Below are 26,246 nucleotides of genomic sequence, written 5' to 3'. Positions count from 1 at the left end.
CCCCTGGACATCAGTGCACCACCGCCAATAAACATTGAGGAAGAACATATGCGTTTGTTACAGCCAATGAGACAAGGTAGCTGTCATCCCATGCAGTAGTCACACTGCATCATCTCCGTCTTGCAAATTACCTTGTCCTATCCATTGGTTCCACAGTTCCACATACATCTCACTATACTCTACAGCATGTCTTGGAAGAGACAAAATGTCACAATATGGTCAGCCCACTTTGCGGGGCTCAGTAATTCTGCACCTTTCTAACTCAGTCACCTTCTGGTGGCAACGAGGCCTACTAGCACATGCTTTTATGATCCTAATTCATCTGACAGCTATTCCCTGTCTGGTCTTGGCATAATAACAACCTTGCCAGTCACAAGAGAGAAGTTGCTGCTGGGCCACCATGCAAGCCATCTCTCTGTAAATCTTAATCTCTTATTGTCAATCTATTTTTCTTCGCGTAAACTGGAAAACAGAGACTTGGATGCAGAGTCAGGGAAGTTCATTTTAACTTGTCAATTTGCTTCATTATTTTTTAAAAATTACATATCAAAAGCAGTATGGAGGGCAGACTCTAAAACAACAACAATAGTAATCACTTATTCTGTAATGATATGACAGAAAATGAAATCTGAAATTAAGATCACATCAGCCTTTTGGCTACCAGGTCATCAGAGGATGGGTGGGTTTATTTGTCATCAAATACAGACAGTAAAGAAAAGAGTAGAAATACTGAAATTGCCCATTTGCAAGTTGGAAATACAGTAATAATGTTGCAGGTAACTTCAAATTTTCAGGAAGTTCTGTTTCTCCCTAAAGACACCAACAAATCAGAAAATCATCAGCTATATATAAGTAGCTTCCAAATCAAACAACTAAGCTCCTGCTCCATTTCTGAGAATCAGTGGTACCAAACCTTTCCATCGTTTCAAAATGGTAGATTTGCTATGAGAAATTAAACATACAGTAACTAATGCAGCAAATGTTAACGAAGTCAGGAATGTTACTTTTCCATTTTCTCTTTTATCATCTCCCTCCTCTTCTTCCTACTCATGATGAATGAACACAGTCTGTGGGAATGAGACTTACTCTTAGCGATTTGTTTTGACTGCATCACAATTAACCTATGATTCGCCATAGCATAACAGATCCAAATACAGCACCATTTATGTCCTTTCTTACTTTACAAATTACAAGTTTGGGTTAACAACATCTTCATGTGCTTGTGAACTTCTCAAAGTTACCTAATATTTCTGCTACCTAACTACATTGTGGATCAAGCACCTTAAGAAAAAGATTCATGATATACTATCCATAAAAGAATTTCTGAATGTGCATTTGATAATGAGACTGAACATAGTTAAATACAAATCACTACATGTAAAAAAAAAATAATTAATAAATAGGGTGGAGAGGTTGGTTGGTTGATTTGGGGACCAAACAGCAAGGTCATCAGTCCCATTGCATTAGGGAAGAACGGGGAAGAAGGTCGGCCATGCCCTTTCAAGGAAACCATCCTGGCATTTGCCTGAAACAATCTGAGGAAATCATGGAAAACCTAAATCAGGATGGCCAGATGCAGATTTGAACCATCGCCCTCCAGAATGCGAGTCCAGTGTGCTAGCCACTGCGCCACCTTGCTCAGTGAGCTGAAGTGGAATGGGAGAAGGGGGGTGGGGGGAGGGGAGATGTAGCTAAGCACAATTATGTAAATGGCCAATATGTTGCCATATTTTTCATTGAGAAATTGTACTATGATTGTATAATTATAAAAATGACTCATCCCACATCATAGCAAGAGATTGCAATTATGAAACATACAACTAAGTAACTAAACTATATACCATAGAAGTAGTGGTCAAAATGACTATGGGGAGTTGACTGAAAGGTACAGCAATCATGGAGAGGCCATCAGGTTCCAAGCATTTACATCTGATGAACTCAGACATGAACCTGCTTGGCTTCTTAAACTAGAAAACTGAAATATCTGCTACCTAGAATAGACCCTGTTATTCTGCAATAATTTTCATATTTTCTTGAAGAGTTTCTGTTCAGTACTCTTATTATGAATACTTTTTTAGGGCTGTACACCAACACATAGTCATCGCTTTGCTATGTAGGTAGTTACAGATAAGTAGTTCTTTCAGTAGAGCAAGTATAGACACTGTAATCTTAGAATACCTACTATTAGACAATATTTGGCTTGAAATTTGTTGAAATATATGCATAATCTTCAATGTGACAAAACAAGTGGAGTCATAAAAAGTTTCTACTATTTAAAAGGTTATTGGTATACCTACATTGAGATTCTGGATTACTGATTTCCATTTCATGACTTTAGAACAGGGAAATTTCAACAATTAAAGACTGAATATACATGGTTACATTTCAGCCCAGAATATTTTGTTTATCCATTCATGAATCTTAAACAACAGCCCATCAACACAAAAGGTAAGCCTGACTCTGAAACAATGCAGGCCTAAGACATGGAGTACTCTTACATCACATCTGGCTTTATGCCCAACTGCAAGGTATAATGAACTACATGTTGAAGGCTGTAGGGCCTACTTCAGCACACATGAAATGTGTCAATGCATCAATAAATTATGTTGCATATGTGCAATGTATGGATGCCTCACACCTAGATGGACAATAAATTTAGCCACATTATACAAGAGGCAGCAGCAGACAAGAAGAAGAGCTAACAAGAAAGGGATCCCCACTATATTCTTAAAGGACACGCAAGACCTGAGGTCCTCAGTACTTAGATTTCAGCTACTGAAGTATCTGCCACAGTCTGCAGGCCAGTATGAGTGAGAACGCAATCCGTACATTTCTTAAGAGTTGTATGTTATGAATAAAAGTCTGTTGAGTATCTCTATTTTGGTTCTTCAGGTTTTATATCCAATACACACTCCAGAAGGAAAACTACAAGTTTTATTCGAGGTTTTTCATCATTTCATCATGACCTGGCAAAATGTGGACAAACAGTGAAGCAGGTTCTCACCATGTACAAGTGTCTACTTTGTCAGGTCTTGACAGAAAGTCTCATGTTAAACTTGGGAACTCTGGCAATGGAGCTTTTGTTCTGAAAAACGCAATGGAAATAAAAACCTGAAAAATCAAGACACAGGCTGTCAATGGAATTTTATTCGTAAAATATATATCTTTCACTTCTATGTGTGCCACATGAAACAGTTATGGATTCATTAAAAATTCATATTTCTGGATTATTTAATGCAACAAGAATGTTATGGTGGAGAGAGAGGAGGGAGAGTGAGTGAGTGAGAGAGAGAGAGAGAGAGAGAGAGAGAGAGAGAGAGAGAGAGAGAATATATGTTTTGCGGTCTGTATGTATGTATTGTAAACATCTGTGTGAAAGAATACCTGGAAACAAAATTAAAACTTGAATATAAAACTATATATAAACGTAAAATGATATATTGTATGCATGTGCTGTAGTGATCTGTGAGAAAGTGTCAAAATAACTTTAAGATCTAAACATGAAACTACAGAAAAATATATGTAACCTTGTGAATTGTCATATTTGCCAATTATTTGTATTTAAATTGCAGTATGTTGGCTAAATATTAATATATTTGTGTAAACTGATTTGCCCCATATTACAGTTACACACACTGTTGACAAATGGGCCAAAATAAAAATCTATCATTCAATCAAAGATGTGAAGAGATCATGGAAGTTTTCTATCAATGAACCATGTTTCGTAAAAGACATCAGACTCATGTATTAGTAGGTGGTACAGAAATTGATTTTTACACGTCATCTCAAAGAAGGGGCATCCCATCATTCATATACCTTATGGATGGATGAATTATGAGGTTTAATGCCTTGTGGGAAATTTTAAAATGGGACACATTCATGTGGTGCTCCTATTAACTAACAAGCTGTTGACACTGATTGCTTTTGTTCAGGAAAACAAGATAGCTAAATCTTCAAACCATTTTCCCCCTGGAAACGCGTTAATCAAAATTTGCTAATTTGCGATAATTATATTCTGCAAATAATCGTATGTCGGTATTGAATTCCAGCTACTACAATAGAAAATGGGCCAGTTGCAGGTAACAAATGGTTCTATGTCTCCATCGCATTATTCTGCTGATACGAATGTAGTATAGTTTCAAACCTATATAGAAAAAAACACAGATGTCAAAAATATTTATCTTGGCGGTCGAGGTGCGAGAAGCGTATGCATACACTTCTCAAGATTGACTCGATGTTTGATACTCGCTGCTTGCTAATATAACAGGACACGACGAGTCTTGCTTCAATTCGGTCATTCAATCATTTGCCTACCGTAACATTGGGATTATTTATCATTCTGGTTTCTTCCAGTTCACACATGCGTCAGATATTGATTTCATCGTGCGCCACGATTTTCATTGATGGGCGTGTCAGTACCAACATTTATGAAACATTTGAATGACAGGTAATTCTTCTTTCCCAATATGACAGCAAACCGCTAAACATCAATGCAACCGTCAGTTATATTTCATTCATCCCTTCATATCCCCACCACAACATCCGGTCTGGCTAGCCCATTCACAAAAGCTGTCTGCAAGATATTGATTTTCAGATTCGTTAATATCAACTAAATTTGCTAAAAGAACTAAGCTAGAAGGCATTTGATTTACTATACCTGTTCCTCGAATCTTGTTATTAATGCTGATACCCACTCTACCGGTTTCTGAGTTGCCATGTTACCAAAATACTGTCACAAAATACAACCTTACATTTCGGCAGCTCTTTTTAGCGCCATTTTGAGGTACGCCTTCCATTGCGGACAGGCCACTGGTTCCGAGTGAAGCAATACAGAGTAATGTGGTTTAAAAAGAAGCATAAGGAGGGAATGCAGACTTGTTAATTATTGACAACAGACAAACAACTCTTATTGTTTTGAAATTAGGTGTGAGCGTAAGTTAATTATCCGTATATTGTATATCTTTTACTGTAAGCAGTAGCCGCTTGTTGAACATACCAAGTGGCGCTAAGATATAAAACAACTTTTTCCATAATTCTTGCGGCGGAGATCCATCCACCGAATCAACTGTCAGCCTTTATATGACAGAAACAATATAGAATTCAAATGGAACAGTTCGAGGTTTTCCAGCGTCATCACGTACTAATCTCTCAAAGCTCGGTGTTCTACAATATGTCAGTGGTGCAGTGTATTTTGTCTACAAGAACGCAAAAACCGAAACGCAAACAATAATTATTTCGTCTTCTCAGCAAGACGAGTTTTTAGAGCCGATTACGTATACACTATAAGCTGACCATGCACAGTACAGTGTGCCAAAGCTACACCACAGAGCAGAAATATTTCTTCTCTATGAGCTACACCCTAAGGCCCTATAGAAGACAGTATAAGTTTATGGGACTACTCATGACGGTACACTGTAGTAAATATAATAATAATCTGTCGATTCTTCCAACATAATAATGCTAAACGCAATTCAGAACAAATCGGATCGGGTCTTTGTTTAGTCGACTTCTGTTTAGTTTATTGGTAGTAAAGTAGTTATGTCGGGAGGGAGTGGGGATGGGAGAGTATGTCAATCGAAATTGGGTCAAATTATCTAAATGAAGAAGTGGACGAGCCAAAACACAGTGTCCAAATAATATATACTGGTAGTATGAACTCTGCTGGTTTGAGAGTTGGTGTTTTGGTACTCTGAATACACTGGTCTTTTGTGATTTGTCAGTCAATAATTCACTTGCTTTCTTACTAAAATTGCCTTTGTAATTATATTACGAAAATGGTTCAAATGGCTCTGAGCACTTTGGGACTTAACTTCGGAGGTCATCAGTCCCCTAGAACTTAGAACTACTTAAACCTAACTAACCTAAGGACATCACACACATCCATGCCCGAGGCAGGATTCGAACCTGCGACCATAGTAGCAGCGCGGTTCCGGACTGAAGCGCCTAGAACCGCTCGGCCACAACGGCCGGCTAACTATATTACAGCAAGAATATTAGCACACTTGTGTAAATATGGGTAACACGAATGAATTAGTAAACTTCTTGTCCACTCATAGTGTCATAATAGCACAGCCGACTTTAAAGTGGCCGTGAGCGTACTGGTTATTGACAGTACAGCCACTCTGCCCTTAGTCTTCAACTCTAATAATGGTAGGACACTATTACATTATCAGGCACAGGTTCAGGGCTGGGATCTCATTAGGATGTTACAGTTATTTAGTTTCTTCCCCCCTCCGAAAAACAATTTGCTGACATTTTCATTTTTATTGTACGGTATCACAGTTGCCTAGGCTTCAATAATAGAAAACATGTTTTAATATAACAATAATAATTTGCTTACATTAATAGTTATAGCCTACATAAGTTCAGTAACAATAAAAATTTACGCCAGTGACATGTACTGGAGTTTTCGTTTAGGTAAACAGTTACAACAGAATAAAATTTCTTTTTTAAATACGAAAATACTATTTTGCGAAGTCGTTGATCATTGGGTCACCAAAATCGGACTTGAACTGCCGCAGGTGATTCTTTTGAATTAATGATACAGCTATGAGCTAAGCTCTTCTTATGAGTTTCAAATACATATGTGATGTTGTACACTATCGACACCACACCAGGCTATCAGTGACTGCCCGCCAGTCCAAGGCCAGTTCGAAAACACATCCTCTGCAGCATTCTAGGCCAGCACCACCACAGAGCTGGCTTAAGAAGACGCCATATCAGTGCCAGCCCTGTCGGATAGCAGAATACCCTTGGCGCATTCGAAGTCTGCTACTTAGCCTCACCTCTCTCTGTGACTACCTACGACAAACTTGCTTGTGTCAAGGAACTATTGGAAAACAAATGGACTACCTGAATTGAAGTTAAGTAATCCAGAATTAAGAACATATTACATGTGTTTCTCATTAATTATCCTCTGTCTCTGCACCCCTCTAATCCTCGACATCCACCCCTGGACATACCCAATAACTGGCGATGAGACTGTGCCCACGAGTGTTCCAGTTTGCTTCTAATTCTCGCCATATAACCACCTGGTACCACTAATAGTTTCTCTTCAGAACTGTGATTTTTCACAGTGCTTCTGTTCCTGTGCTTTTCTGTTTCAGAAGGTGGCCTTCAAATGACTGTTTTGCTTGTGCATATTGAGGCTAACATTCATGGTTTTTGGTTGTGTATACCATTTCTTGTTTTGTAATTTTTGGTGCTTATATTGACCATCTCTAGTCCTCCGCAAGAACTGTCAGTAACATAGATTTTTCAGTTTTGGGAGCAGCATATGCAGAATTTGATGGAAATGATGACAAGACTGCTCACTGCATAAGTAAACACACCACTGCCGCCCCCACCAACTGCAGCACAGCCAGCAGTCCTGTTTCTTCTCCACCATTCTGTGCATTTGATTCAACATATGAGGAATTGTTCGTTTACTGAGCACAGCTCAATCCACATTTCACAGTGCATGACATTGAAGGTAGGAGCAGGCAACCTTATTTTCTTGCGTTGGTTGTGTATGAGTTTACGGGATCGCCTGGAAACTTTTACATATCACCCGCCCTGAAGATGTTCCTTATGAAGAATGAACTGCTGCACTAGACAAATACTTTGATGAGCAGATTAATGTTGTAGCTGTATTTTACAAATGGTTAAAATGGCTCCGAGCACTATGGGACTTAACATTGGAGGTCATCAGCCCTCTAGAACTTAGAACTACTTAAACCTAACTAACCTAAGGACATCACACACATCCATGCCCGAGGTAGGATTCGAACCTGCGACCGTAGCAGTCGCGCGGTTACGGACTGAAGCGCCTAGAACCGCTCGGCCACTACAGCCGGCATTTTACAAATTCTTTCATTTGCAAATGTAGCATAATCAGACTCATGAGCATTGGGTGGCAGACTACAAGGGCTTACACGCCATTGCATATTTAAGTATGAGTGTGGATGTTATTACAGTGATACCATGATGAGGGATGACATTATTCAAAATGTGTCAGATCCTCACATACATGAAAAGCTTCTCATCCTGATCCTAGTTTGCAACAGCTTTTGCAATTAGTGAAGTGTCAGGACTTGTAAAACAGTGCAACAGTGGATTTTGATTCCAGTGCTTCTTTGTGCCATACAGGCAGTAGTGATAAATATGTTGTACCCATAGCTCACTCGCTGCAGCACGTAAATTTCCAGCCAGGGCAGCGACATCAACAGAACCAACATGCTAGGCAGCAGACCAATGGTATTCGACCTTGCTATCAGTGTTTCACAGCACATACGTGCCAGACGTGTCCCTGCCGTGACACTAAGTGTTATCATTGTGGCAAGCAAGATCATGTTCAAGCAATTTGTTTACAGAAATACAAGTCCAACGTACACTTCGCACATTGCCTAAAGTCTCAGTCCATGAATGTTAATGCAATTTTTGCACGCCAAGTAATGTAAGTAGTGCTATGCAGTGCAAAATAAAAGCAACAGCGAAAAAGTCACGTACTTCTTACACAGAGCATCAGGCAAATGAGTTGTCTGTCTCTCTGCAGATTGCCAATCGCATAATACACATGCAGCTGGACACTGCTACATCAGTGACAGAGAATGAAAGCACTTAAGAATTATTAGGCGAGCCTTAGCTACACAAGTCACAGGCAACTCTGTCTGCTTACAGTGGACATACATTCCTGTGTTATGTGTTTGCAGCTTACCTACCAGTTTTCGTAACGTTACCAACACAGTTTCATTCACAGTATTGTGCTTACCTGAAAATGAAAAGGTTCTTGGCATGGAATCTTTTGATCTTTTTAGTTTGTTAATTCAAGACAATGTTCTGTTTGTGAACTCTTCTACGCCTATGGACAAAGTTGCTACTGAGCGAGGTGGTGTAGCAGTTAGCGCACTGGACTCGCATTTGCGAGGACGACGGTTCAAACCCGCGTCTGGCCATTCTGATTTGGGTTTTCCATGACTTCCCTAAATCACTTCAGTCAAAAGCCGTGATGGTTCCTTTGAAGGGGCACAGCAGACTTCCTTCCTCATCCTTCCCTAACCCGATGGTCCCCTCCTCGAAATCAACCAACCGACCAACAAGGTTGCTAAACTGTGCAATGAATTTAGTGACATTTTGATAATGGCCTAGGCATAACTAATAAGTTTGAGACTCGTGTTTTCATGAAAGACAAAGCGCAACAACGGTTTTGCAGAGTACAACCTATTCCTCATGCTGTCAGAGATCATGTGGCACAGAAACATCTATCTTAGCAGCACAATGGCGTGATATCCGCTGTAGGAGCCAGTTAGTGGGCATCACCTTCAGGCAGGTTACTCTTATGTGCAGATTTCAAGGCAACAGTAAATCGATTGTGATTTATTCTTTTCTTTTGCCATAGTCTGAGGAACTCGTTGACAAACTTGGTGCAGGGCGCTTCTTTTCCAAGACTGATCTTTATGACACTTATTTGCAGCTACTCTTGAATGCATAGTTGCAACAAGTTTTTCTGATCAACACCCACGTAGAGTTATTTAAATTTTTGAGGTTGCCCTTCAGTACTGCATCTGCACCTGCAATTTTTCAATCTTATTTGTTGTTGTATAGTCCAAAGAACAAGGTGCCAAAGCCGGATTAGTAACTCACAATGAAACCGTCAAAAAGTATATTCATTGCATGCTGCACCAACAAATGGACAACACTGGAATAGCCATGCCTCCCAGAGCTTGACAACGCCACCGCAATCGATGGCCTAGTTATGGCTGAGCAGAGGAACAGTTGTCCCAATTTGCAGCATCATCCTAGATAGGCTTCCAGTGTATTAATGTCTTCATCAGAACTCTAATGTGTACAGTATGTCACTTACACTTCAAGTGAAGAGTCTTGTAAATTTGTCTGTATCAACTGATACTTCAATATTCGGAGACAGTTGTAAATTCTCAGAACATTCTTGTGAAAATGGATTGTACCAAGTTAAGGAAATCTTCATATCATACTATATGTGTTATAGTTCCACTCAATCACCTCCCAGAGCAAACCAAAGAACCCACCATTGTACTAGCGAGTAGATTTTCGTCTGGCACAAAAACTAACGATGATTCTAGTCAAAAATAGACTAGCCTTGCCTAGGGCATGGTTATGTATGCGAGTTTAGTCGTACCTTCACTGCCAGGAGTTGCCAGTTTTCTGTTCTTGATATGTGTATATCATATCAAGTGTTTCACTAAGTCTGAGCCGCCACAGGAAATGTCTCTAACAGAAATTACTCAGCTTCAGGGACAGCAGACTGGACACCTGTTACTCAGTGTTCAGTAGCTGACATCACTACTCTCACGCTGAGCAGTGCTGCCATGGATTGCTGTACCTAAATTTGGTCCATATCGTAGTAAAGAAGAAGAATGGTCAGAATATCCAGCGCAATTGGAGGCCCATTTTGCTGCATATAACTTAAGAAGTGTAGAGTGCAATGCTTTCTTTTTGTCGACGGTCGGTCTCCATGTCTCCCATCTGTGTGTTAAAGTGTGTCCAGACACCAGCCAAGTACTCAGTAGGCTGCTAGACGAACATGTCGCAGCAGCAAGATTTAAATACTTTTGTCTCAAGCAGCAGCTTTCTCAAACACTAAACAGTGGATTGCTGAACCCAGAGGGCTGACAAGGCATTGTAAGTTTAAGTGTTCTTGCGGTATCAATTATAGTGATGTCATGTTACATTATTCAGTCACACAGAAAGTATCAGACACACACTTTCACCCAACCCTGATCTAAAAACGGTTCTGCTTATTGCGGAATCTCAAAGTATTGTGGCCTCAACAGAGGTTGATTTTGAGGCTCCATGTATTCCTGCTGTTCGTGGTGTACAAAAACACTTGTCTAAAGTACATGACAGTATTGTGAGAAGAGTAAACATAGAAGTGGTATACGACATGTGATTCAAAATTCTTTGAGGAAGTCTTGTCCTTAGTGCTTTTCGAATCATAACTGGAAAGCTTTTCCTTGTCATGACGTAAAATGCTACCAGTGCGGGCGGCAGCGTCACATTCAGACAGTGTTTACTTCGTGGTAAGCAAGGCTCACGTCAGGCAACAGCCAGCACTGAGTGAATGCACGGTCGCAGCAAAGCTGTCAATAAGCACATACAGTTATGGTGAAACCATTAATAACAGCACAACCCAAACTTCGCATTCCGCATCTCAGAAATCTACTGCTACAACATACAGGCGACGAATAAACTTTTAGTTCAGTTGTGAGTGAAACAAAATACAATGAAATTATATTTGGATGCTTCTGTTCTCCTAAGTAATAAAGATTTTTTTTCATTTGTTTAGAATGTGCATACAAGACAATGTATTCCAAATCAGTGTTTCAGTGCCTTACACTAATGTTTCTGACTTGTGTAGTAAGTATAACGAACTGCCTGAACCGCTTTACGATGGGTTAAAGATTTTGAAGTGCAGCTTACTATGAAAGATAATGTGCACCCACGATTTTTCCACGTGTGGCCTGCGCCCATATGTAGGTTGTTCAGTAACTGCAAGGATGAAAGACAGTGGGATTGTCTAAACCATTTCTGCAAGCCTATGGGCATCATCCTTGGTCATCCTCAAGAGTTACATCTGTTTGCTGATTTTAAAGCTACAGTCGTGAATTCTTTTCCACTTCCACATTTGGAGGAACTGATGGACAGAATAGGATAGGGCAGACAGTTTTCAAAGACTGATTTCCGTGAGGCTTACTTACAGTTATCGCTGGACGAGCAGTCTACACTATACTTTGTGATAAGCACTCATCTAGGTTTATTCTCGTTACAAAGACCATATTTTGGAAGTCCTTCAGATTCTGCAATTTTCAAAGGTTCCTGGAATGCATCGAATAACCGAACAGCGCCCAATGGGATATTTTGTGACTTCTCAAAGGCTTTTGATTGTGTGAATCATGAAATTCTTCTAGCTAAGCTTAAGTATTGTAGTATGAGTGGGACAGTGCACAAATGGCTTAATTCATACTTAACTGGAAGAATGCTGGAGGTTGAAATTAACAGTACAAATAGTCTGCAAAAATCAGTAGAGTCCTCTAACTAGGGAGGTAACAAGAATGGTGTCCCACTGGGTTCAGTCTTGGGTCCCTTATTGTTCTTAATATACTGTATATTAACGACTTGCCATTCTATGTTCATGAAGATGCAAAGCTAGTTCTTTTTTCTAATGATACAAGTATAGTAATCACACCCAACAAGCAAGAATCATCTGAGAAAATTTTAAATAATGTCTTTCAGAAAATTATTAAGTGGTTCTCTGCAAAAAGACTCTCACTAAATTTTGAGAAAACACAGTTTATACAATTCTGTACAGTAAATGGCGTAAGAGCATTGATAAATATAGACTATGAACAGAAGTCCATTGCTAAGGCAGAATACTCAAAATTTCTGCATCGACGATCTGCTGAAATGGTTAGGTTTAGCTACTTATGCTATTAGGGTTATTCCAAATTTGGTGATAAACATATCAGTAGATTAGCATACTATGCCTATTTAATTCACTGCTTTCATATGGCATCATATTTTGGGGCAATTCTTCATTAAGAAAGGAAGTATTCATTGCACAAAAGTGTGTAATCAGAACAAAAGCTTGCAGACATTTATTTAAGGAACTCAGGATATTCACAGTACCTTCGCAATACACGTATTCACTTATGAAATTTGTCATTATAAACCCATCCCAATTCAAAAATAAGAGCTAAGTGCATAATTACAACACTAGATGAAAGGATGATCTTCACTATTCTGGATTAAATTTCACTTTGGCACAGAAAGGGGTGAATTATGCTGCCACAAAAATCTTTGGTCATTTGCCAAATAGTATTAAAAGTCTGACAGATAGCCAACCAACCTTTAAAAGCAAATTTAAAGAATTTCTGAATGACAACTCCTTCTACTCAATAGATGAATTCTTAGATATGAAGTAGTAACTGTAAAAAAAGGAAAACAATAAAAAATTATTAATTATTTTGTGTATAGAAAACTTATGTTAAAGTGACATGTTCCACATCAAATGTGGTACTCATCATCTACGGAACAAGGATTAATATGTGTATGTATGTATGCATGAACAGGTAACAGCAGAAGTCCCTTCTTGTAGCAACTATATGGGTGATATTGTAGTTCAGGTCATGTGCCTGCCGAACATTAAGCAAATGTAGAGTGCTTGTTTCACGTCGTTTCCTCAGCTGGCCGGAAGTGCAACAAAGAAAAGTGCTTCTTCTTCCAGGGAGAACTTAACTACTTAGGTCACATAATTAATGTACAGGGTATTCATCCTCCTAATCGCTTTTGGCTGCAAGTAGATATCTGCCTGCACCATGTAACATTAAGCAGATCCAATCAGTCATGGAGAAGCTTACATATTACATTGCATTTACTGCTAACACTGTTCAAATTACTGCACCTTTCAACTGGCTACACCAGAAAAATTTTATTTTGTGTAGTCCACAGACTGCCAGAACGCATTTCAGCACTTAATGGATGCAGTGTTAAGTCATCGATGTTTGATTCATTTTGACCCAGCTAACCCTGTCTTGTTTGCCGTGGATGCATGTTGTTACAGGATAGGAGCAGTGTTCTTCCATCAAATCGGTTCCTCTGATAGACCTATTCCTTTTATCTCAAAAACTCTTAACAAAGCGCAGTGTAACTACAGTCAATTTGAAAAAGAGGCGCTCGTCATTCTGCATGATGTTACAAGGTTTCATCAATATTTGTGCAGTCAGAAGTTCTATTTGCTGATGGATCATTGGTCTTTGAAGGCCTTGTTCGATTCTGCCAAGCCTGTCCCCTCTCGGACAACACAAAAATTGCAATGTTGTAGTCTGATATTGTATAATTATCAGTATGAGCTGTCATACATGCCCACTGCCCAACATTCAGACATTGGCCTCGTTACTAGTCTGTACTGACATAGCATTTGAGTCTTCTGAGAAGTCATCTTTTCAAATCAGTTCACAGGACTTCGAATGTCCTCAAATTTTTCCTCCTGATTGCCGGCGTGTTGCCGCAGCAATTCTTCAGGTTGTATTGCAATAAGTGCCCCCTGGATGGCCATGCAGCTTAAAAGAAATCCCCACTCAGTGTTGTGCCGCTATTTATCTCATCATCACGTTCTTTCCGCATGATCAGATGTTCTACTGTTGCATATAGAGAATGACGATGAGCATGTTGTGATCGATGGTGCAAGAAAAAGGATGTTGATAGATCTCCTAAATTCATATGATCTGATCCAGACTATGTTTCTTTCAACTAGGGTGCACAACTATAGACAATATTTTTATTCATTCTTTGATACTAGAAGGGCTTTCTGTTAGTAAAAAGGTGAATGGCCTTTCAGAGCGCGATGCACAAATTTTAACACTAAAAGGCTTTTGTACTCAAAAAAATGACACATATAATTATAAACTATTTAGGAAAATTAGTTCAAAAGCAATAGAGAGTTTTCAAAATATCATCAATGAACAAGAGTGGCAGGATGTTTATAGTGCCAATAACATAGATGGCAAATATAATGCTTTCCTTTACACATTTCTCATGCTCTTTGATAGCTGCTTTCCATTAGAACGTTCTAAATGGGGTACTAGCAGCAAAACGCAGCCCAGGTGGTTGACGAGTGGGATAAGGATATCATGTTGAGCAAAGTGGGAATTGTATCAAAATGTTGGAAGTAGTCACAATCAAGCTAGGGTAGTCCATTACAAACAGCACTGTAAGGTGCTTAAAATGTAATTAGTAAGCCAAAGAGTATGTGGTATGCAAATAGAATAGCTAATTCACAGGATAAAATTAAAACCATATGGCAGTTGTGAAGGAAGAGTCTGGTCAACAGCACAAGGTCGACAATATAAAGTCAGGTCATAGTAAAAATATTTCTCTTAAATCAGATATATGTACAGTATTCAACAATCATTTTCTGATCATTGCTGGTGAATCAAATAAAAATTTAGTTTCTACAGGGAATCATATACTCTCTTGGCAAATGCCTTTTCGAGATTGATGTCTGAAATATTCCTCTCTGTTACTGACGAAGGGGAGATTGAGTCAATAATTAACACTGAAGACTAAGGTCTCTCATGGATATGATGGAGTGCCTAGAAGAATATTAAAGAACTGTTCTGCACATGTTAGGCCGGTATTTAGCCATATTTGTAATTTTTCTTTTGGGAATGGTCAATTTCCTGAAAGATTGAAGTACTCAGTAGTAAAGTTGCTTTATAAAAAGGGAGAAAGGTATAATGTAGACAGTTTCAGAACTATCTATGTAAGAATAATTGATCATTTTATATCATATAATTTGCTATCAAAAGCACAGATCGGCTTTAGAAGTCATTTAACAACTGGAAATGCTATATTCTGTTTCTTCTGTCAGTTACTGGATGGATTAAACAAAAGGTTGCGAACGCTAGATATGTTTTTGATTTAACTAAGGCGTTTGATTGCGTTGATCACAAAATATTGCTCCAGCAGTTGCTGCATCACAGAATACGGGGAGTAGCTCACAGTAGGTTCACTTCTTACTTTAGCAACAGACAGCAAAAGGTCATTATTCACAGTGTTGAGAATGGCTGTGATGTGATGTCTGAGTGGGGTATGGTCAAGTGGTGGGTGCCCCAGGGATCAGTGTTGGGGCCACTCCTGTTCCTTATTGACATAAATGATAAGACCTCTAGTATTACAGGTAATTCTCAAATATTTCTGTTTGATGATGGCTCTACCTTAGTAGTAAAGGATGTTGTGTGCAACAATGGCTCGGTTTCAAATAGTGCAGTTGATGAGATAAGTTAATGGCTTGTAGAACATAAACTAAAGCTAAATACAGTAAGATTCAGTTTTTACAGTTTCTAACACACAATTCAACAAAATGTGACGTTTTAATTTCACAGAATGGGCATATGATTAGTGCAACTGAACAGTTCATATTTGTAGGTGTTCAGATAGATACACCATATGATCGAAAGTATCCAGACATTTGGCTGAAAATGACTTACAAGTTCGTGGCCCCCTCCATCGGTAATGCTGAAATTCAATATGGTGTTGGCCCACCCGTAGTCTAGATAACAGCTTCCACTCTCGCAGGTATATTTTCAATCAGGTGCCAGAAGGTTTCTTGGGGAATGGCAGCCCATTCTTCACGAAGTGCTGCACTGTCAGTTGATGAGTACTGGCACGAAGTCGGCGTTCCAAAGCATCCCAAAGGTGTTCTATACGATTCTGGTCAGGAATCTGTGCAGGCCAGTTCACTACAGAGCTGTTATTGTCGTGTACATTATGAATAGGTACTCGATCATGTTGAAAGATGCAATCGCCATCCCCGGATTGCTCTTCAACAGTGGGAAGCAAAAAGATGCTTAAAACATCAATGTGGGCCTCTGCTGTGATAGTGCCACGCAAAACAACAAGGGGTGCAACCCCCTCCATGAAAACCGTGACCACACCGTAACACCACCAATTCCGAATTTTACTGTTGCCACTACACATGCTGGCCAATGACGTTCTCCGGACATTCGCCATACCCACACCCTACCATCGGATCGCCACATTGTGTACCATGTTTCATCACTCCACACAACATTTTTAAGCTGTTCAATTATACAATGTTTACGCTGCTTACACCAAACGAGGCGTCGTTTGGCATTTACCAGCATGATGTGTGGCTTATGAGCATCCGCTCAACCATGAAATCCAAGTTTTCTCACCTCCCGCCTAACTGTCATAGTACTTGCAGTGGATCTTGATGCAGTTTGGGATTCCTGTGTGATGGTCTGGGTAGATGTCTACCTATTGCCCATTACCACCCTCTTCAACTGTCAGTGGTCTCTGTCAGTCAACAGACGAGGTCGGTCTGTACGCTTTTGTGCTGCATGTGTCCCTTCATGTTTCCACTTCACTATCATATCGGAATCAGTGGACCTATGGATGTTCAGGAGTGTGGATATCTCGCGTACAGACTTATGGCACAAGTGACTCCCAATCACCTGTCAACTTTCGAAGTCCATGTGTTCCACGTTGCACCCCATTCTGCTATCTCATGATGTCCAATGACTACTGAGGTCACTGATATGGAGTACCAGGCAGTAGGTGGCAGCACAATGCATCTAATATGAAAAACGTATGTTTTTGGAGGTGTCCGGATACTTTTGATCACATAGCGCAGTAAACTGTCATGGGAAGCCCACATTCAGGATCTTGTTGAAAGACTTAATGGTGCCATTTTTACTATTGGAACGGTATCTGAAGTGAGTGATTGTTCAACATGAAAATTTGTCTACTTTACTTACTTTCATTCGCTTATGTAGTATCAGAGATTGCAGGGAACTCTCACTTCTGATTCGGTGTTATGCCGCTTCATGTTCTTAGGGAATATGATCTTTATTGCAATTTGACTTCATAAATCATGATGAAATGGTGGGCAGTAGTTAATGCTCTTGCTTGCATGCTCTAGGGAAGGAATAACGGTAAGCGTTTTTCTGAGGTACCTGGGTGGAAACATTTCCAGACGCCGAGTTCTGGGGTCTCATTGTGCAGACATGTTGGTTGGCGCCAGTCGGTCGGCATCCGCATTGAGGTAGACTGACTAGCGCCGAGAAGTCGCCGCTGCAACGGCCATTGCATTGTGGACCGGCAATAAAGCAGAGAATGGGGCCTTGTTACTAAGGAAGGTGACGGGACAACTGTGTGCACTCTGCGAATTTCCTTGGTACAGGTCACTGGCGCCAAGACGTCCAGATTCAGTTACAAAACATATTTCTGAAAGCTAGGCTGTTAACAGTGTGCCACTTACAGCCTGTGCCAGTCACCTTCTGAATCGTCACAGGTACTGCTTCTAGCATCACGCACACAATGAGTGATGTGTGGGTGTACTTATTTGTCTTGAGTCGGCCATCTAAACATTTGACACATTCCGTCACGCATAGTCGTGGCATGGAGTCAAATTGGTTTGGGAAACCAGCAAACGGGTCCACCTACACTCTGGAATCGACCGGGGTTTCAGAGACTCATAGGAAAGTACCTGCGTTCCGAATTAGCCAAACGCGAGACCGCATACTTGCATTTTTCGGGCGCACGCCATTAATAACAGGTTGTGGCCGTCCATGACTTAAGTTACCAAACGCATCGTGGTGTGCCGCCCTGACCAGCAGGAGGGTAAAGTATTCGCAGTTACGATGCGGGGCTCCAATATATGTTTCTCAGCACCCTGTCTTTCGAACCATATTTTTCTTTTTTTGAATAGAAGAATATAGATGCTTGATGGTGGCGTAGTTTTTGTGCCATAACCCAGATTCACGTGTATGAAGTCAGATAAAGAGATTAGTGTTCTGGTTAGTGTCGTGTGTCGATCCCCAGCTGATCACTTTGTCCACCATAAACCCCATGTTAGTGAAAGCGTTTGTCAAATGAAAATGTTTGTGTGGTGGTTCTTTAGTCATCTTTTTTGTCAAGTGATATTAAGAATGAATAAATCTATTGTCATTTAGATCACAGCTTATGCCTGTCTCTGGTTAACAGTACCTTGCCATTTTTACTAAAGTCCAGATTATAAAAGAAAGTAGTAAGCTTGCAAGTATGGTATTATATTTTGGGGTAACTCTTCCCATTTTAAAAGGATATTTTTGGCTCAGAAATGGGAGATTTGGGCAACAAGTGGTGTAAGTTCATGTACCTCTTGTCAATCTGTGTCCACGGTTCTGGGTATTTTGGCACTGGCCTTTAAATCTATATATTCCTTACAGTAATTTTTTGTTAACAATATTAGCTTATTCCCAGCAATAAGCAATTTTCACTCAGTTAATACTTGGCAGAAATCAAATCTGTATTTGGATCGGACTTCCTTAACTGTTATGCAGAAAGGTGTGGAGTGTACTGCTGCATCCATTTTCAATAAGCTACCACTAGAATTCAAAAATCGTAGCAGTAATCCAAGTGCTTTCAAATCGAAACTGAATAGTTTCCTCATGGGTCACTCCTTCCATTCTGTCGAGGAGTTCCTTGAAAAATTAAGCTGATTCCTGTTGTATTTGTTGATTACGTTCACTGAAACTTATAGCTTGACTTTTTTTGGGTTCATAAACGTTTTATTTTATCTGTAATTACTTTTATGTTGTAATTTCATGCACTGACACTTTCCATGACCATGGAGATTTGCTCCTTAATTTGGTCCTACGGAATTTAGTGTGTAAATAAATGAATAAAATAAGACAGTCCCTACAGTGGTAAGTTTTGTCTTTATTGCACCAAGGTCATTGGGGTGTAGTCTGCACGAAGTAACTCACTAGACGTCATTGTGTTTGGCAGGAATGTGCAAATGACATCTCGTTGTAAAATCTGTGCGTAACATCAATCGGTCCCACTACGACGCTTTTTTGAGTGTACACGTCCGTCTAGACTGTGGCAATGCATTCATACTGAAATCGCCGATTTGTCCTGGAGCAGGCGATGGTTGTTAGTGGTAGACGCTTACAGTAAGTTTCCTTTTGTTCTCCCAGTGACACCCACCACTACTTTTGTCTTTCGTTTTTTTTTTCTTTTTGTCTTCAAGGCCTTTCTGATGTCATTGTCTCAGACAATGGACCACAATTCATGTCAGCTGACTTCCAACAGTTATGTGCCAATAATGGCATATCTTTTCACCTTCAGTCTAACAGTGAAGCTGAATGGTTCGTTCGAACATTCAAAAGTCATATGGAGAAATTCCATTCCTCCTACACAATTCAGCAAGCTTTAAGGATTTTGTTGTCCTCCTGCTGCTCCTTGCCTCATGACAGGACGTCACCTGTGAAATTATTGCACAGTCATAAACACCATACCACGTTGCATATTCTGCGGCTGCTGCAAAAACAATTCACTCCGACAGGTCACACAAAGTTTCAGATTCAAGATGAAGTCTTCTACAAAGTTTTTGGAAAGAAACAGTTTTGGGAGAACGAAGTCATTACAAAAACCATTGTATGTTCTTCCTATGTCATCCAAGGTTCTGCAGGGCTGCAGTGATACCACCAAAACCAGCTGTAGTGCACTTCTGAGTATGTCGGTGACTCTTCCAGCTGCTGATAACGCCAGTGTCGCCACTTGTCCTGCATCCTGAACTGATGTCCACAGGCACGCTGCACCCAGATGGCCACCACGTTACCCCCAACATCCCCTCGCTGTTTACTTGACTACAGCGTCTACATCTCTGAATGCGCATGTCCACTATTTGACTGGTTTTCTGCGTAGTGTTCCCAATCACTATCAAGGTGGATACCAGGCTGTGAGAGGGGCTGCTATCGGTCACTGTTACCCTCCCTCTCTCCTCATCTGCATTTAGTCGTCTTCCCAGCCGTCATCGTGTGCATCCACCTACACGACGATGAGGTGGACGTCTGGTGTGGAGGATTGTGGCGCCGTCTGTAGGACAGAATGCCAAAGCAATGTTGGCACCTCACAACGAAACTACAAAAGAATATAGTCGCTGTATGCTGCACTTGCGAATTGGCAACGCCAGCATAGCCATACTCACCAGAGCTTCACTACACCACTGAAATTGATGGTCTAGTTATGGCTGAGCAGAGGAATGTTTGTCCCAGTTCCCAGTCATGATCAAGAAGTCAGCATCGTCTCAGCTAGGCCACCAGTGTCTTAGGCAGAACTCTAGTTTGTCACTTATACTTCAAGTGAAGAGTCTTGTAAATTTGTCTACATCAAGTGATACTTTAATATTCAAAATCAGTTGTAAATTCTCAGAACATTCCTGTGGAACTGGATAGCACCAAGTGAAGTAAATCTTCATATCCATACTGTAATAAAGTTAACTAATATTTTTTTTGTCATAGTTCCACTCAATCTCTTCCTGGAGCAAACCAAATAACTCGCCATTGTACCGGTGAGTATATTATCGAAAGGCAAAACATTTGTCACAGTTGACTGCTACAGTTCTTTGTTGTTTGAACTATTTGGATGACACAGACAGCCCGCATCTCGTGGTCGTGCGGTAGCGTTCTCGCTTCCCACGCCCGGGTTCCCGGGTTCGATTCCCGGCGGGGTCAGGGATTTTCTCTGCCTCGTGATGGCTGGGTGTTGTGTGCTGTCCTTAGGTTAGTTAGGTTTAAGTAGTTCTAAGTTCTAGGGGACTTATGACCACAACAGTTGAGTCCCATAGTGCTCAGAGCCATTTGAACCATTTTTGATACAGACATTTTGGGTCGTACTCCTGATGAACATATTTTCAATCCCAGGAAATCGTTTCAAGTACTCTCTGATGCTGGGTTAAAGTGGAATAAGGACAAGTGGTCCTTCCTCGACACTGACATTTAATATTTAGAACATGTGATGAACAGTCAGGGTATCCATGCTTTGCAGTCACACTTAACCGCCAATCGGGACTTTCCAGCTCCTGCGAACGTCGGTGAAGTCCAGGCTGTGATGGATAAATGTACTGATGACATTCAGTTCATTCTAAATGCTGCACAGATTGCAGCTCCATTGCGTAGCCATCGACAAAAGAATGCTACCTTTTAGTGGACTTGAGAGCATCAGGTCGCATTTCAGAAACTGTAAGATTTTTAGATATCTCACAGGCATGCAGCCAGGTGACGTCGTCAGCAACCGCCGATATTTGTACAGGAGCACATCCTGCTATTTTCGAAAGAAAATTCCAGCAATACTGCCAGGGTGTGCTTCTGACGAAATATCGGTGGTTTTCGATGACGTCACCCAGTTGCTTTCCCATAAGTTGTTTGAACATTGTATGTGCTGTGACAAACTCTACATCTACATCTACATTTATACTCCACAAGCCACGCAACGGTGTGTGGCGGAGGGCACTTTACGTGCCACTGTCATTACCTCCCTTTCCTGTTCCAGTCGCGAATGGTTCGCGGGAAGAACGACTGCCGGAAAGCCTCCGTGCGCGTTCGAATCTCTCTAATTTTACATTCGTGATCTCCTCGGGAGGTATAAGTAGGGGGAAGCAATATATTCGATACCTCATCCAGAAACACACCCTCTCGAAACCTGGACAGCAAGCTACACCGCGATGCAGAGCGCCTCTCTTGCAGAGTCTGCCACTTGAGTTTGCTAAACATCTCCGTAACGCTATCACGCTTACCAAATAACCCTGTGACGAAACGCGCCGCTCTTCTTTGGATCTTCTCTATCTCCTCTGTCAACCGAACCTGGTATGGATCCCACACTGATAAGCAATACTCAAGTATAGGTCGAACGAGTTTTTTGTAAGCCACCTCTTTTGTTGATGGACTACATTTTCTAAGGACTCACCCAATGAATCTCAACCTGGCACCCGCCTTACCAAAAATTAATTTTATATGATCATTCCACTTCATATCGTTCCGCACGCATACTCCCAGATACACTCCTGGAAATTGAAATAAGAACACCGTGAATTCATTGTCCCAGGAAGGGGAAACTTTATTGACACATTCCTGGGGTCAGATAAATCACATGATCACACTGACAGAACCACAGGCACATAGACACAGGCAACAGAGCATGCACAATATCGGCACTAGTACAGTGTATAACCACCTTTCGCAGCAATGCAGGCTGCTATTCTCCCATGGAGACGATCGTAGAGATGCTGGATGTAGTCCTGTGGAACGGCTTGCCATGCCATTTCCACCTGGCGCCTCAGTTGGACCAGCGTTCGTGCTGGACGTGCAGACCGCGTGAGACGACGCTTCATCCAGTCCCAAACATGCTCAATGGGAGACAGATCCGGAGATCTTGCTGGCCAGGGTAGTTGACTTACACCTTCTAGAGCACGTTGGGTGGCACGGGATACATGCGGACGTGCATTGTCCTGTTGGAACAGCACGTTCCCTTGCCGGTCTAGGAATGGTAGAACAATGGGTTCGATGACGGTTTGGATGTACCGTGCACTATTCAGTGTCCCCTCGACGATCACCAGTGGTGTACAGCCAGTGTAGGAGATCGCTCCCCACACCATGATGCCGGGTGTTGGCCCTGTGTGCCTCGGTCGTATGCAGTCCTGATTGTGGCGCTCACCTGCACGGCGCCAAACACGCATACGACCATCATTGGCACCAAGGCAGAAGCGACTCTCATCGCTGAAGACGACACGTCTCCATTCGTCCCTCCATTCACGCCTGTCGCGACACCACTGGAGGCGGGCTGCACGATGTTGGGGTGTGAGCGGAAGACGGCCTAACGGTGTGCGGGACCGTAGCCCAGCTTCATGGAGACGGTTGCGAATGGTCCTCGCCGATACCCCAGGAGCAACAGTGTCCCTAATTTGCTGGGAAGTGGCGGTGCGGTCCCCTACGGCACTGCGTAGGATCCTATGGTCTTGGCGTGCATCTGTGCGTCGCTGCGGTCCGGTCCCAGGTCGACGGGCACGTGCACCTTCCGCCGACCACTGGCGACAACATCGATGTACTGTGGAGACCTCACGCCCCACGTGTTGAGCAATTCGGCGGTACGTCCACCCGGCCTCCCACATGCCCACTATACGCCCTCGCTCAAAGTCCGTCAACTGCACATACGGTTCACGTCCACGCTGTCGCCGCATGCTACCAGTGTTAAAGACTGCGATGGAGCTCCGTATGCCACGGCAAACTGGCTGACACTGACGGCGGCGGTGCACAAATGCTGCACAGCTAGCGCCATTCGACGGCCAACACCGCGGTTCCTGGTGTGTCTGCTGTGCCGTGCGTGTGATCATTGCTTGTACAGCCCTCTCGCAGTGTCCGGAGCAAGTATGGTGGGTCTGACACACCGGTGTCAATGTGTTCTTTTTTCCATTTCCAGGAGTGTATTTTACAGAAGTAACTGCTACCAGTGTTTGTTCCGCTATCGTATACTCATACAATAAAGGATCCTTCTTTCTATGTATTCGCAATACATTACATTTGTCTATGTCAAGGGTCAGTTGCCACTACCTGCACCAAGTGCCTATCCGCTGCAGATCTTCCTGCATTTCGCTGCAATTTTCTAATGCAACAGTTCTCATAATATAAGATCCTTTACTGAGCGATCGTCTGGTAGACTGTGGTCGCACTAAACCAGTCGTGCTTGAGGTTAACACACCTTCTTATGTGTTTGGCACGGTTCTCTCATGCAGAGTTGGATCATTGTATAGGCCAATTGTCTTCACATCAAGCTCTTCAACAAAGCATAGTGCAACTACTTGCCTCTTTCCACAGTTTTCAACCCTTCAAAGCCAGTCCCGCCGCACACGGCACTAAACTTGCTGCGTTGGTCTCTGTTCCTCTCAGATTACCAGGACGAAATTGTGTACAGGTCCATGGTTAATCATTCGAATGCAGGCACTCTCTCCCACCATGAAGTTGGCACTGATTCGGTGTTCAACACCTCAGAAGATTTTTGTTTCCACATTAAGGTTTAAGAAAGTGCAACACTTAATGATTTCCCCATCAACTATCGACGGATTAGTTAGCCAACTGATGTGTCACCCAATCTCAAGATTCTGGTGCAGTATTTCTGCACTAGTTAGCCACGTTCCATTAAGCAGATAAGTGATCTAGTTGCATACCGCTATTTTGTTCTTGGGTACAACTTACCTGTCCAGCAGCCTATTACCTTATTACATACTGACAATGCTTAGTCATGTGTGGTTATGCCACATTAGCTTTACGAGGAAATTCTTCACCTTCTCCACCATGAGCACTGGGGCATTGTATGCACTAAGTAGCTCGCTAGAAGCCATTGCACATGGGTCAGCATGGACACTCAAATAGAACAACTGACTTCACAATGTCCAACAGATGTGGAGCACCAAACTGCTCAGGCACGGAAATTCTTCAATTGGCTCAAGCCCCACATACCTTAGCAATGTCTGCATATTGACTTTTCAGGACCCTATTGAAATTCCCATTGCCTAATTGTAGTAGATATCTTTAGCAAGTATCCAGTTATGATGCCCATGCACTCCACCACAACAGACAGTACTATCAAGACTCTCACGTCGATATTTTGCCTCGAAAGTCTAACACAATGGACCCCAATTTACCTCAACAGAATTTCAGCAGTTTTGTGGTGCCAACAGCATCAAGTACATGATGACAGCACCACTCCACTCTCAATTCAGTCGTAAAGCAGAATACTTCATTTAAACATTCAAGTAACAGATGAACATGTTATGCACTTTCCATACATGGTACCAAGTATTAGTGCTCTTATTTTCGTCATACCATTCCCAGCCATACAATGGCAGATCACCTACAGGACGTTTGCATGGAAGCCGCCATAGGACGCTATATCCTCTGCAGCGATCAGCTCATCCACTGCTTTAAATTTAATGTAAATAATTTTCTTTTCTAGCGTTTTTTGGCAGATATAGGCGCTGGGGATGAGAAGTTGCCACCAACCTCTTGGACCACTCTTTATATGTCTTACAGAGTCCCACCAGGCTGCAGAAGTGCCACGACAATCACCTTGACTTGTGTGGGATGATGATCCTGCTGCAGGTTTCTCATTTGCAGATTTGGTGCACAGGAAGGATACGCAGGCTCAGCCACCTTGACTATTCTTTGGGTCCCACACTGCCAGTGCCAGATGGGGAGCCAATGTTCATCAAAGCTGTGGGATCATTGTCAGTGTTGTTCCAGCAGCCCCAAACACAAGAGGACAGACACTATCACCCTGCTGGCTTCTGGTGGGCTATTGTGGACCCTTCAGTCACTATTAAACCTTCGCTGATGGAAGAGGATGTTCCATCCCTGGACATGGATGTGCACCCTATGACTGGATTCTCTTTCAACGTTTCTGGCCATTTGCAAGACCAATGTTGGGCTGCAAGCAGAAGCTTGTCATCAGCTGAACTTCAGCTTCTGCCTTCTCAATGCCATCTGTGCCCATATCTCCCCCTGCTATCTCCATCATTTCTGGCAGTACCAGTAAATGACGACAGCGAGGAATTTAGAGTAAAAGGAATGAGATGTACACATTCGACAACACACCAGGCAGTCAACGTCAAGAGGCTGGCAGTAACACCTGTGATAATCCTGACAGTTTCTAGCTGGCTCAAAGACATACCTCCTGTACTGTGTGAGGCTAGCACCACTACAGAGCAGGCTTAATAAGACACCACACCGATGCCAGCCCAACTGGATAGTGGAGTTCATTCAGCACATTCGAACTCTGCTAGAGTGGCAGTCACAATATTAGGCACATCAAGACAACATTTGCTCCCTACAGTCCGCTAGTGCTGAACACTGTAGCTTGCCTACCTCACAGCTCTGTTGCCACATGTCCAT

At 41.9% G+C, this 26,246-nt stretch overlaps 1 protein-coding gene across 2 annotated transcripts in view; it reads right to left on the bottom strand.

The window, feature by feature from the left end:
* LOC126178807 (neurofibromin) overlaps positions 1-4,783 on the bottom strand; it is a 474,179-nt gene extending 469,396 nt beyond the window's left edge. For both annotated transcript variants that reach the window (XM_049924560.1, XM_049924561.1), the window contains exon 1: positions 4,658-4,783. In XM_049924560.1, coding sequence (XP_049780517.1) covers positions 4,658-4,717 — 60 coding nt within the window. In that variant the 5' untranslated portion in view covers positions 4,718-4,783. The remainder of the gene's footprint in view (positions 1-4,657) is intronic.
* Positions 4,784-26,246: the final 21,463 nt, after the last annotated feature.

Source organism: Schistocerca cancellata, chromosome 1 (genome assembly GCF_023864275.1).
Source record: "Schistocerca cancellata isolate TAMUIC-IGC-003103 chromosome 1, iqSchCanc2.1, whole genome shotgun sequence".
In the NCBI taxonomy this organism is placed as follows: domain Eukaryota; kingdom Metazoa; phylum Arthropoda; class Insecta; order Orthoptera; family Acrididae; genus Schistocerca; species Schistocerca cancellata.
This window is presented reverse-complemented; position numbering and strand designations above follow the sequence as displayed.